A 14403-nucleotide genomic window follows, 5' to 3' on the forward strand; every position below is an offset into this window, starting at 1 on the left:
TCTCTCTCTCTCTCTCGCTCTCTCTCTCTCTCGCTCTCTCTCTCAATATTAACTTATAAAATATTCTTTAAATGTATCTATGTCCTCTTGGTGTTAGGTGTTATGTATCTGTTCCATGTATATTGTTTCATGTATATTGTTCCATGTATATTATTCCATATATATTATTCCATGTATATTGTTCCAAGTATATTGTTTGGCAGGACAGTGGCTAAATTGTAACTGAAATATATATATATATATATATATATATATATATATATATATATATATATATATATATATATATATATATATATATATATATATATACACACGTATACTTGCTTAAACTCACACGTCATAGGTAAATACACAAAGGACTCCACCCCTGCAAGAGACTCGAACTTAGAATTCAAATTCAAATTCAAACGCTGTGAAGATTAAAATCCCACTCAGCCGGTACAAATTGGCTAACAGGCGGGGGGCAAGGAGCTAGAGCTCACATCTCCGTAGGTATTGATAGGTGAGTACGCCTAGGTAGGCACCGGTCTCGCCTCACTACACCTGCCAGTGCCTACACATATGGGGTCAACACAGCTGTATTGATCACTGCAATGATCAATAACAGAGTGCTCTTGCTGTCAGAATGTTCCTCTATTATTCATTGCCAGTAAAACTCCTTTGTTTGCCTCTGTTGTTTGTTAGTAACGTTGTTAACTAACGATACCATCACCTGTTGTTTGGTAGTAACGCTGTTAACTAACCATACCATCACCTGTTGTTTGTTAGTAACGTTGTTAACTAACGATACCATCACCTGTTGTTTGGTAGTAACGTTGTTAACTAACCATACCATCACCTGTTGTTTGTTAGTAACGCTGTTAACTAACCATACCATCACCTGTTGTTTGTTAGTAACGTTGTTAACTAACGATACCATCACCTGTTGTTTGTTAGTAACGTTGTTAACTAACCATACCATCACCTGTTGTTTGGTAGTAACGCTGTTAACTAACCATACCATCACCTGTTGTTTGGTAGTAACGCTGTTAACTAACGATACCATCACCTGTTGTTTGTTAGTAACGTTGTTAACTAACCATACCATCACCTGTTGTTTGGTAGTAACGTTGTTAACTAACCATACCATCACCTGTTGTTTGGTAGTAACGCTGTTAACTAACCATACCAACACCTGTTGTTTGGTAGTAACGCTGTTAACTAACCATACCATCACCTGTTGTTAGGTAGTAACGCTCTTAACTAACCATACTAACACCTGTTGTTAGGTAGTAACGCTCTTAACTATACCATCACCTGTTGTTAGGTAGTAACGCTCTTAACTAACCATACTAACACCTGTTGTTAGGTAGTAACGCTCTTAACTAACCATACCAACACCTGTTGTTTGGTAGTAACGCTGTTAACTAACCATACCATCACCTGTTGTTAGGTAGTAACGCTGTTAACTAACCATACCAACACCTGTTGTTTGGTAGTAACGCTGTTAACTAACCATACCATCACCTGTTGTTAGGTAGTAACGCTCTTAACTAACCATACTAACACCTGTTGTTAGGTAGTAACGCTCTTAACCATACCATCACCTGTTGTTAGGTAGTAACGCTCTTAACTAACCATACTAACACCTGTTGTTAGGTAGTAACGCTCTTAACTATACCATCACCTGTTGTTTGGTAGTAACGCTGTTAACTAACCATACTAACACCTGTTGTTAGGTAGTAACGCTCTTAACTAACCATACTAACACCTGTTGTTAGGTAGTAACGCTGTTAACAAACCATGAAACCTAACCAAAAAAAAATCAGGTTAAAGACAAACTCAAGCAACAAGAGAATTACCAAAAACAACAAACGACAAAGATGACAAACACATCTTATATAAAACAAATTCAAACAGTTCAAACAAACAAAAGGTCTTAACAATCAAATTACCTAAACAATCAGTCTATAGTGAAGAGGAAGGAACTATAGGACATGCGCAATCGCCTTTCTCACATCCAAACGACGTTCTAAACTATCAATTACATGCTAAGCAGGCAGGGGTAAACGACCCCCACAATGCGTTAACTATCACTCTAACGACTCTCTCTCCCAATTTCCCCCAGGACTAAGCGCCCCCAAAGATTAAATGGCCCCCCGGAGGACGGTTGGTCAGTGTGTTGGTAATACAAATTGGGAGGGTATAAAATTTTATGTTCAAACCTCTTATAATACTTTAACGGTTTTAACGGTTTTAACGGTTTTCCCGGTTGTAAAGAATGGTAACGGTTATAGCCATTCTTAACGGTTATAACGAATTTTAACGGTTTTTATCGTTTTAAATGGTTTTAACAGTTTTTAAACTATTTTAACAGTTTTATCATTTGAATGGCGATAACTAATGTTAACGGTTTTAACGATTTTATCGTTTGTAATCATGATTTAGGATAAAAACTTTCACTTATGTATTTGTACATTTTATGTAAAGATTTACATACAGATTTTCACACTCTCCTGAGTGCTTTGTCGAGGTCTGAGTGTGTAGTTAGAACGAGACTTACATCTTACCGACTAACACGGCTGCTTCTGATTGATTGATTGAGGAAGATTAAGCCACCCAAGAGGTGGCATGGGCATGAATAGCCCGTAATTGATAGATTTTGTGATCTTTGGTCCAGAAAGCTGCCTATCAAGGATCCAATCCTCTTATATCAGGACTGGATCCTCTCGGGACAGGTGTCCTGGGTGAACAGATACATAGGGTGAGTGGAAAGGTGCAATGTACAATGTTAAACAGTGTTAGCTGTGTTTGCCTGTTTGATCACAGTAGATCTTGTTGCAAACAATGCGAGGGATGTTACAAGCATGGTGAGGCTTCAACAACAATATTTTTACGATACACATTGTATTCACCTAGTTGTATTCACCTAGTTGTATTCACCTAGTTGTATTCACCTAGTTGTATTCAACTAGTTGTATTCACCTAGTTGTATTCACCTAGTTGTATTCACCTAGTTGTATTCACCTAGTTGTATTCACCTAGTTGAATTTACCTAGTTGTGTTTGCGGGGGGTTGAGCTCTGACTCTTTCGGCCCGCTTTTCAACTTTCAATCAATCAACTGATTTTTTTCCACACACACACACACACACACACACACACACACACACACACACACACACACACACACACACACACACACACACACACACACATACACACACACACACACACACACACACACACACACACACACACACACACACACGCACACACACAGGAAGCAGTAGCCTAACTCCCAGGTGCCTATTTACTGCTAGGTGAATAGGACATCAGGGTGAAAGAAACTCTGCACATTTGTTTCCGCCATCGCCGGGGACCGATCCCCGGACCCTGGGGTTACGAATACCGAGCGCTGTCCGCTCAGCCGTCAGGCCCCGCCGGCTCTGTGTGTGTGTGTAAAGGTTGAAGCTTAGATACTAAATAGACTCCAAAATATCTTGAGATTCATTCTCAAAAGAAAGCTGGAGAGAGAGAGAGAGAGAGAGAGAGAGAGAGAGAGAGAGAGAGAGAGAGAGAGAGAGAGAGAGAGAGAGAGAGAGAGAGAGAGAGAGAGAGAGAGAGAGAGAGAGAGAGAGAGAGAGAGAGAGAGAGAGAGAGAGAGAGAGAGAGAGAGAGAGAGAGAGAGAGAGAAAGAGAGAAAGAGAGAAAGAGAGAAAGAGAGAAAGAGAGAGAGAGAGAGAGAGAGAGAGAGAGAGAGAGAGAGAGAGAGAGAGAGAGAGAGAGAGAGAGAGAGAGAGAGAGAGAGAGAGAGAGAGAGAGCAATACACTCCCACAAACAAGTGTGTATAATGACCCTTAACTCTCAGTGGTCAACATTTCTCATTCTAACGTGACCTCGATCAATATATCAATATTTAAATAAGTTATGACCAACCAAAGAGCAACAACATCTTGCAGTGAGAACTATAATATTAATGGTTCTAGAGGCGGGGCCCAAGAGCTGAGACCCAACCATCCAAGCGCCCCCCAAATGAGGATATCTACATGAACACATTTAGGCTGCTACATCTATCCTTAGAGCAAAGAATCTACATCTATTGCTACATCTATTCTTAGCTTCATCTCAGCGAGAACACAAACAGAGCCTGAGCTCAATCCCGCAAGCTCACCTAGTTGAGTACAGACAGAAGCACCCCTCAGACACACAGACAGACAGATGCATCCCACCTTTCCCCCCCCCCCCCCCGTCAAGACAACACTAACAAGCAGTTATCTTGTCTCCTCACAATGGCCCTTCGGTGCTTAACGAACCACCGAACTACCTTCACTAACAAGTCAGTACAAAGAAAGGCAAAAAAAAAACATAATTAAATTCACCGCAGTTTCAAAAACCGTGAAGCCCGTGTTTGAGAAAGCAATCATTGAGAAATATCTGTCGCCAACCGGTTTAATCTAGCATTTACTGAGAGACAAAGATGGTGAGAAATAGTGAGAAATGGTGAGAAATAGTGATAGAAATAGTGAGAAATAGTGATATAAATAGTGAGAAATGGTGATAGAAATAGTGAGAAATGGTGAGAAATAGTGGTAGAAATAGTAAGAAATGGTGAGAAATAGTGATAGAAATAGTAAGAAATAGTGATAGAAATAGTGAGAAATGGTGAGAAATAGTGATAGAAATAGTGAGAAATGGTGATAGAAATAGTGAGAAATGGTGAGAAATAGTGATAGAAATAGTGAGAAATGGTGATAGAAATAGTGAGAAATAATGAGAAATGGTGAGAAATAGTGATAGAAATAATGAGAAATGGTGATAGAAATAGTGAGAAATAGTGACAGAAATAGTGAGAAATAGTGAGAAATAGTGAGAAATAGTTATAGAAATAGTGAGAAATAGTGATAGAAATAGTGAGAAATGGTGAGAAATAGTGAGAAATGGTGAGGAAAATCCTCTTGACAGAACGCTTGTAGGTTGAGACACGTGTGAGGGGTGAGTCAGCCAGAGTAAATATGTGTTCTTTAAACACTCCGGCTTGTATGGAGTGTGTGTGTTTAAGGGGGTTTGTGAGGGTAGTTAAGGAGGGGGGGGTAATGGGTAAGGAGGGTCGTTAATGGGGAGGGGGTGATGGTGGGGGGTGGTTACCACACTTCCCCAAGGTAGTGTGTTCTCCTTTAACACACTAGATCAATACTGCCAAGCTTTTGAGCGAAGCGTGTGTTGGGAGTGTGGTCACTACTTGTGCTGGCACCAATATGGCCCCCGGGGGTTGGTACCAATATGGCCCCCGGGGGTTGGCACCAATATGGCCCGGGGCTGGCACCAATATGGCCCCCGGGGGTTGGCACCAATATGGCCCCCGGGGGCTGGCACCAATATGGCCCCGGGGGTTGGTACCAATATGGCCCGAGGCTGGCACCAATATGGCCCGGGGGCTGGCACCAATATGGCCCCCGGGGCTGGCACCAATATGGCCCCCGGGGGCTGGCACCAATATGGCCCCGGGGGTTGGTACCAATATGGCCCGGGGCTGGCACCAATATGACCCGGGGGCTGGCACCAATATGGCCCCCGGGGCTGGCACCAATATGGCCCCCGGGGGTTGGCACCAATATGGCCCCCGGGGGCTGGCACCAATATGGCCCCGGGGGTTGGTACCAATATGGCCCGGGGCTGGCACCAATATGGCCCCGGGGGCTGGCACCAATATGGTCCGGGGGCTGGCACCAATATGGCCCGGGTGCTGGCACCAATATGGCCCCCGGGGCTGGCACCAATATGGCCCCCGGGGGTTGGCACCAATATGGCCCCGGGGGCTGGCACCAATATGGCCCCCGGGGCTGGCACCAATATGGCCCCCGGGGGTTGGCACCAATATGGCCCCGGGGGCTGGCACCAATATGGCCCCGGGGGTTGGTACCAATATGGTCCGGGGTTGGCACCAATATGGCCCCGGGGGCTGGCACCAATATGGTCCGGGGGCTGGCACCAATATGGCCCGGGTGCTGGCACCAATATGGCCCCCGGGGCTGGCACCAATATGGCCCCCGGGGGTTGGCACCAATATGGCCCCGGGGGCTGGCACTAATATGGCCCCCGGGGGTTGGCACCAATATGGCCCCCGGGGGCTGGCACCAATATGGCCCCCGGGGGCTGGCACCAATATGGCCCCGGGGGTTGGCACCAATATGGCCCCGGGGGCTGGCACCAATATGGCCCCCGGGGGCTGGCACCAATATGGCCCCGGGGGTTGGCACCAATATGGCCCCGGGGGCTGGCACCAATATGGCCCCGGGGTTGGCACCAATATGGCCCCCGGGGCTGGCACCAATATGGCCCCCGGGGCTGGCACCAATATGGCCCCGGGGTTGGCACCAATATGGCCCCCGGGGCTGGCACCAATATGGCCCCCGGGGCTGGCACCAATATGGCCGAGTCTGGTTATCTTGAGAAGATTTCGGGGCTTAGTTTCCCCGTGGCCCGGTCCTCGACCAGGCCTCCACCCCTAGGAAGCTGCGAGTGACAACTGACTAACTCCCAGGTACCTATTTACTGATTTACTGCTAGGTAACAGGTGCATCAGGGTAAAAGAAACTCTGCCCATTGTTTCTCGCCGGCGCCCGGGATAGAACCCGGGATCACAGGATCACGCGTCCAGTGATCTGTCCGCTCAGCCACCGGCTCCCTAGGTTAGGTTAGTGGCTGGCAGAGGAATAGTGTGTGTTCCTTTTCCTAACAATGGGTAGAGTTTCTTTCACCCTATGCCCCTGTTACCCAGCAGTAAAATAGGTACCTGGGTGGTAGTCAGCTGTCACGGGCTGCTTCCTGGGGATGGAGGCCTGGTCGAGGACCGGGCCGCGGGGACACTAAAGCCCCGAAATCATCTCAAGATAACCTCTCAAGATAGCCTGTTTCGTGGGGTTGGGTTGGGCGAGGAAGTAGCCAAACTCAGTGGGGGCTGAACCAGCAAATTACCTAAACTCGATGGGTTGAGGCAGCAATTGGGCATTAACAATTTTGCCTTCCCTAAAAATCAAGTTTTCAGACTATTTTTGAACTGCCCAATTATAAACTGCAGAGGAACAGAGAACTGCAAGAAAAACAAGTCAATTGCCAAAGTTCAAATTCCCCTAATCACCCTAGAAAAAGGGTAGTTCATACAGGAAGTGCTAATGACCAAACACTTTTCCCTGGCTCACCGCGGAGAAAACCCCTAGCAAACAGAGGGGGCAAAATAGCAAAGTTCCCCGCCATGATGGGAATTGTTGCCCAATCTGTAGGGGATTGGGGGGGGGGGTGAGTGATTAGACGGAGGGCTGTTATATGTGTGTCTGAATTATTTTTGGCTTTTACATGCACTTTCCGGATCAAAATGCGGAATGGCAGAATCATGACTTTTTTTAAAACGATTCTCGATTTCTCTTACGATCAAATCTGCCTTTGGTGCTATGAATGGACTTCATACGGGCTCACCATAGCCCGTGCTACTTGGAACTTTTTGTTCCAGGTAACGAATCTTTAACAGCAACAACGAATGGACTTCGTTATTACCATCGCTTCGTTCAGTTTTTTTATTTTTCTTATTTATTTATTTTTTACGCTAAAAGTACCTTTTTATCTATGTGGCTCAGACATTCCATTTGTTAACTACTCTGACACTGAAAACATTCTTTCTAACGTCTCTGTGGTTCATTTGGGTACTCAAGTTTCCACCTGTGTCCCCTTGTTCGTGTCCCACCCGTGTTGAAGATTTTGTCTTTGACAACCCTGTCAATTCTACTGAGAATTTTGTAGGTGGTTATCATGTCTCCCCTTACTCTTCTGTCTTCTTGGGACGTGAGGTTTAGCTCCCTTAGCCTTTCCTCGTAGCTCATACCTCTCAGTTCTGGGACTGGTCAGCCGAGTTTGTCTCAGTTCTTGTGTAGTGATTCATTCTGAATTAGTGTGGATGTGTCTCAAGATTCCATCCGTACCCTCTTAATTTCTTTGGTATTGTGAACATTCCCTCTCTTTCCACTCTTGGACTGGATGGTAGAGCGACGGTCTCGCTTCGTGCAGGTCGGCGTTCAATTCCCCGACCGTCCACGAGTGTTTGGGCACCATTCCTTTCCCCCCGTCCCATCCTTAATCCTTATCCTGACTCCTTCCCAGTGCTACATAGCCGTAATGGCTTGCCAAAAGGCAATTCACATGTGCCAGACGTGTTGAGGAAACAGCCTTGCAATCTTTGTCAATATTACCCTTGTCACAGCTGCCTCCTGGGTCCAGGACACAGATGACAGGAGTGCAACTCTACAATAATCACTGCTACCACTGCAACACTCTACAATAATCACTGCTACCACTGCAACGCTCTACAATAATCACTGCTACCACTGCAACACTCTAAAATAATCACTGCTACCACTGCAACACTCTACAATAATCACTGCTACCACTGCAACGCTCTACAATAATCACTGCTACCACTGCAACGCTCTACAATAATCACTGCTACCACTGCAACACTCTACAATAATCACTGCTACCACTGCAACACTCTACAATAATCACTGCTACCACTGCAACGCTCTACAATAATCACTGCTACCACTGCAACACTCTACAATAATCACTGCTACCACTGCAACGCTCTACAATAATCACTGCTACCACTGCAACACTCTACAATAATCACTGCTACCACTGCAACACTACAATAATCACTGCTACCACTGCAACACTCTACAATAATCACTGCTACCACTGCAACGCTCTACAATAATCACTGCTACCACTGCAACGCTCTACAATAATCACTGCTACCACTGCAACACTCTACAATAATCACTGCTACCACTGCAACGCTCTGCAATAATCACTGCTACCACTGCAACGTTCTACAATAATCACTGCTACCACTGCAACGCTCTACAATAATCACTGCTACCACTGCAACGCTCTGCAATAATCACTGCTACCACTGCAACGCTCTACAATAATCACTGCTACCACTGCAACGCTCTACAATAATCACTGCTACCACTGCAACGCTCTGCAATAATCACTGCTACCACTGCAACGCTCTACAATAATCACTGCTACCACTGCAACGCTCTACAATAATCACTGCTACCACTGCAACGCTCTGCAATAATCACTGCTACCACTGCAACGTTCTACAATAATCACTGCTACCACTGCAACGCTCTACAATAATCACTGCTACCACTGCAACGCTCTGCAATAATCACTGCTACCACTGCAACGCTCTACAATAATCACTGCTGCCACCTTTGCAACGCTCTACAATAATCACTGCTACCACTGCAACGCTCTACAATAATCACTGCTACCACTGCAACGCTCTACAATAATCACTGCTACCACTGCAACGCTCTACAATAATCACTGCTACCACTGCAACGCTCTACAATAATCACTGCTACCACTGCAACGCTCTACAATAATCACTGCTACCACTGCAACGCTCTACAATAATCACTGCTACCACTGCAACGCTCTACAATAATCACTGCTACCACTGCAACGCTCTACAATAATCACTGCTACCACTGCAACGCTCTACAATAATCACTGCTACCACTGCAACGCTCTACAATAATCACTGCTACCACTGCAACGCTCTACAATAATCACTGCTACCACTGCAACGCTCTACAATAATCACTGCTACCACTGCAACGCTCTACAATAATCACTGCTACCACTGCAACGCTCTGCAATAATCACTGCTACCACTGCAACGCTCTACAATAATCACTGCTACCACTGCAACGCTCTACAATAATCACTGCTACCACTGCAACGCTCTACAATAATCACTGCTACCACTGCAACACTCTACAATAATCACTGCTACCACTGCAACGCTCTACAATAATCACTGCTACCACTGCAACGCTCTACAATAATCACTGCTACCACTGCAACGCTCTACAATAATCACTGCTACCACTGCAACGCTCTGCAATAATCACTGCTACCACTGCAACGCTCTACAATAATCACTGCTACCACTGCAACGCTCTACAATAATCACTGCTACCACTGCAACGCTCTACAATAATCACTGCTACCACTGCAACACTCTACAATAATCACTGCTACCACTGCAACGCTCTACAATAATCACTGCTACCACTGCAACGCTCTACAATAATCACTGCTACCACTGCAACGCTCTACAATAATCACTGCTACCACTGCAACGCTCTACAATAATCACTGCTACCACTGCAACGCTCTGCAATAATCACTGCTACCACTGCAACGCTCTGCAATAATCACTGCTGCCACCTTTGCAACGCTCAGCAATAAGTCACCAGTGAACACTTGCTGACAAACACCGTACTTGTTGCTAATAGTTATTTACTCCATTAATATAATTGAGTCATAACAACTATTACAGGAGTTATGTTGAGGTTTGTAGAGAGCGGCGGCCGTTCAGCGATATGTTACACTCCTTAGTGAAAAGGGAATAGCTGATATTGGATTCACCTTAACGAGGGCAATGAACGAGGGGGATAAATGACAACAGGTCATTCTCTAAGAGGATAGGTCTGTATATCTGTCGATATCGTTGTTCGTGTCTGTCTGTCTGTCCATGTACTCACCTAGTTATGCTTGCGAGGGTTGAGCTTCGGCTCTTTGGTCCCGCCTCTCAACGTGTCTGTTTGTCCGGTATGCATAAAGAAACCACTGAGCAGATCTTAGGTAAAAACATAAAAGTATTAGAGACTGATAAGGGGAAGGTTCAGGGTTGTGGTGGGTATGTGGGCCTGCGGGGCGCTCCAAGCAACAGCCTGGTGGACCAAACTCTCACAAGTCAAGCCTGGCCTCGGGCCGGGCTTGGGGAGTAGAAGAACTACCAGAACCCCATCAACCAGGTAAAGCTATAGGCTCTAGATAAAATATAACCTTGGGTCTATAAGCTCTGATTACCGGAGCTTTGAAAACCCAGAAAAACTTTTTTTTTTAGGCCTTAGGGTCCCAGCCTGAACCCGAAATTTTGTTTAATGGTGCGTTAGCCACGAAGAAATTCGTATATTTTGAAAAACTTAGACTGGGCATACTCCAGTTGTGTAGTGATGTTTGTGTGTAGTGAAGATCATGATCTTATGATTTTATATATATTGAAAATTTTAATTTGTGATCATGACGGTGGTAAGGAAGATGTTGCAGAGATGTTGAGTGTGTACGATAATACACTAATATTGAATGTTGGGATGGTTCTGGGAGGCCCCGAGGCCTGGGACGGCTGCTATTTTCTTATCTACACCTACGTAGAAAACTTCTGCTAATAAATTAAAACTAATACACAAAAAGTAGCATTAAATTAGTATATATATATATATATATATATATATATATATATATATATATATATATATATATATATATATATATATATATATATATATATATAACCATTACCTTCCTCTGTACCCATTCATCCAATCATGCTACAGTGGCGACATGAAACAGACTGATATAAAGGTGTCCAACAAGGTGATCCCTTAGCCCCTCTCCTTTTCTACTTAGCTATCAAAGAGGTCACTGATAGTGTGACAAGCGAGCTAAACATCTGGTACCTGGATGATGGCACTCTCGCTGGAACCCCGGATACCATTTTGGAGGATATATGGAAAATCCAGGAGCAGGGAGCAGCTTTGGGCCTCATTCTCAATGCATCCAAATGTGAAATAGTCTCCCGCAACCCAGACATCACCGGCCACATAAAAACTGTTCTTCCAGACATTCTCGTTGCCGAGTCCCCTGACGGCATCCTCCTGGGGGCCCCCATTGGCCCGCAAGCAATCGACATGGCCCTGGAGGCAAAAATCACTGATCCAAGGAAAAATGCTGGACATGACTGACGAGATCGATGCCCATGATGCTCTCTTCCTCCTCACAAGATGTCTATCTCTCTCTCCCCCTAAGTTAACTTATTTTCTGAGGTGTTCTCCATCCTACACCAGACGCAAATTAAGTAAGTATGACACACTTCTGAGGTTCATGCTAGGAAAATGTCCTGAACCTTCCGTTGGACGACTCTTAATGGGAGCAAGCAACCATCTCTGTAAGACTCGGGGGTCTTGGTGTCCGCACAGCCTCCCAGATTGCTCTACCAGTCTTCCTTTCCTCTTGTGCATCGCAAGACCTCATAAGAGATATCCTATTAGAACCTCTGAGGGATTCAGCAGGAATACACGATCCTGCTTTCACTGAATGTTTAAATCAGTGGGATGCTCTTGCAGCCCCAGCACCCGTCATAAGTCCAATAAAAAACACATAGTCAAACTGGGACCACCCGCCAGTGGAAAGAACAGTTGATGCCATGCTCAGCGCCGCAACATCAGACAAGGAGAAAACTCGCCTCAGAGCAGTACGTGCCCCCCATGCAGGGGACTTCCTTCTGGCAGTGCCCATGTCAGTAACAGGCACGCGTCTATATCCAGAATCCCTACGTGTAGCAGCGGCCCTCTGCCTTGGTGCCCCAATTCACAATGAATACAAGTGTATTTGCAACAGGGTGGAAGCAGACCAATACGGACTGCATGGGTTGCACTGCAAAAGATCCAAGGGTTGCAAGATGCAAGACCCAAGATGCAAGACACAACGAGGTCAATGACATCATCAAGAGGAGCCTTGCCTCAGCTCAGTGCCCAGCGGAGAGAGAACCTCGCATCCTAGGAGACCAAAACCCGGATGACCCAGCACTTCACCCAGATGGCATCACTATATACCCCTGGAAGAGGGAGGGAGAGAATTATCAGGAAAAAGCGCCAAGCCATTACGACTATTTAGCACGTGGAAGGGGTCAAGATAAAGATTTGGAATGGGACTGGGGGAAGGAATAGTGCCCAACCACTTAGATGGATGGGCACGGGGACCACTCTCCCCGTTCAATCGGGGATTGAACGCCGACCTGCATGAAGCGAGACCGTCGCTCTACCGTCCAGCCCAAGTAGTTGGGCTGGACGTAGTCCCACACACCAACTGTCTGCCCCCATGGAAGAGGGGCAGACAGTACATATTACGCGGACATATTACATTTTGTAAACATTTGAATATTATGAGGGTACCACCTCCGGTGCTAATATGGGGACCCATAGCCTTGGAGAAGAAAATAAACAGTATTCAGAGAAGACCTTGTAGTTTCTCACTGAACACTAATATTATCTTCTCCTACCACCTTTGTATATTATATATATATTTACACAATATTTGGTGATATTTACTTGAAAGAATATAACGAAATTATATTATTTGGTCTGAAAGCATAATAGACTCGAGATGAAACGTGACATTTGTTTAATACATTTTCGGTACTCTAAAACAATAATTTGTAGCTTTGACACATGTTTGTGTGTGGACACAGCTTAGCTTTGACACATGTTTGTGTGTGGACACAGCTTAGCTTTGATACATGTTTGTGTGTGGACACAGCTTAGCTTTGATACATGTTTGTGTGTGGACACAGCTTTGCTTTGACACATGTTTGTGTGTGGATAATGTGGCCTTGACACCTGTTGATTTAGTGTCACAGTGATGAGAGGCAACAGCTGTGACATTTGTTATGGCGCCTTGACAAGTAGCAGGTGTAGAGGTCAACACATTCGGTGTACAGAGAGAGAGAGAGACAGAGAGAGAGAGAGAGAGAGAGAGAGAGAGAGAGAGAGAGAGAGAGACAGAGAGAGAGAGAGAGAGAGAGAGAGAGAGAGAGAGAGAGAGAGAGAGAGAAAAAGAGAGAGAGAAAGAGAGAGAGAGAGAGAGAGAGAGAGAGAGAGAGAGAGAGAGAGAGAGAGAGAGAGAGAGAGAGAGAGAGAGAGAGAGAGAGAGAGAGAGAGGAAGAGAGTTAACAAAACACAAGTCTTGCTCACCTACGTCCCCTTCGCCTTCCCAGAACACAGAGTAAACCACTTATCACATTGGGCTACAATCACAAATGAACATCTTGATCAACGTTTCAGAATATATATATAAACGAGAAGAATTCAATCACAAACGGAAAACAAACAACAGGATTTAATACACAATGCTTCCTACCACAATATTCCAGAGACAAATAAGAGAGTTTAATTGCATTCCGACAGACAGGGAGATCGAAGACTCACTCTCTCTCTCTCTTTCTGTCTGTCTCTCTCTCTCTCTCTCTCTCTCTCTCTCTCTCTCTCTCTCTCTCTCTCTCTCTCTCTCTCTCTCTCTCTCTCTCTCTCGCTCTGGGATGGGGTGATCCCCCTCCCTTCCCCCACCCATCAAGCTCTAACATGCTCTGTTTACCTTTCAATCTCCTCACCATCCCCCCTGTCATGCCATTTTAGAGTCGAATATCTTTTTAATCCTCAAATCTCTTTTGACACGATCATGTTTGTTTGCTCAGCCTTCACACGCTGACCTGACCTCTTGCCCGGGT

The 14403-nt window shown here is 45.3% G+C and overlaps 2 protein-coding genes across 8 annotated transcripts in view; one reads left to right on the forward strand and one right to left on the reverse strand.

Moving 5' to 3' along the window:
* Positions 1-11879, reverse strand: part of LOC123747931 (uncharacterized) — a 129140-nt gene extending 117261 nt beyond the window's left edge. The window contains exons 1-2 of the mRNA XM_069303654.1: positions 11865-11879; positions 5168-6400 (exon numbers count right to left, since the gene is read on the reverse strand). Coding sequence (XP_069159755.1) covers positions 5168-6400; positions 11865-11879 — 1248 coding nt within the window. The remainder of the gene's footprint in view (positions 1-5167; positions 6401-11864) is intronic.
* Cbp53E (Calbindin 53E) overlaps positions 1-14403 on the forward strand; it is a 237925-nt gene that overhangs the window by 173748 nt on the left and 49774 nt on the right. The gene's annotated exons all lie outside the window — the stretch shown is intronic.

The sequence above is a fragment of the Procambarus clarkii genome, chromosome 50 (assembly GCF_040958095.1).
Source record: "Procambarus clarkii isolate CNS0578487 chromosome 50, FALCON_Pclarkii_2.0, whole genome shotgun sequence".
In the NCBI taxonomy this organism is placed as follows: Eukaryota; Metazoa; Arthropoda; class Malacostraca; order Decapoda; family Cambaridae; genus Procambarus; species Procambarus clarkii.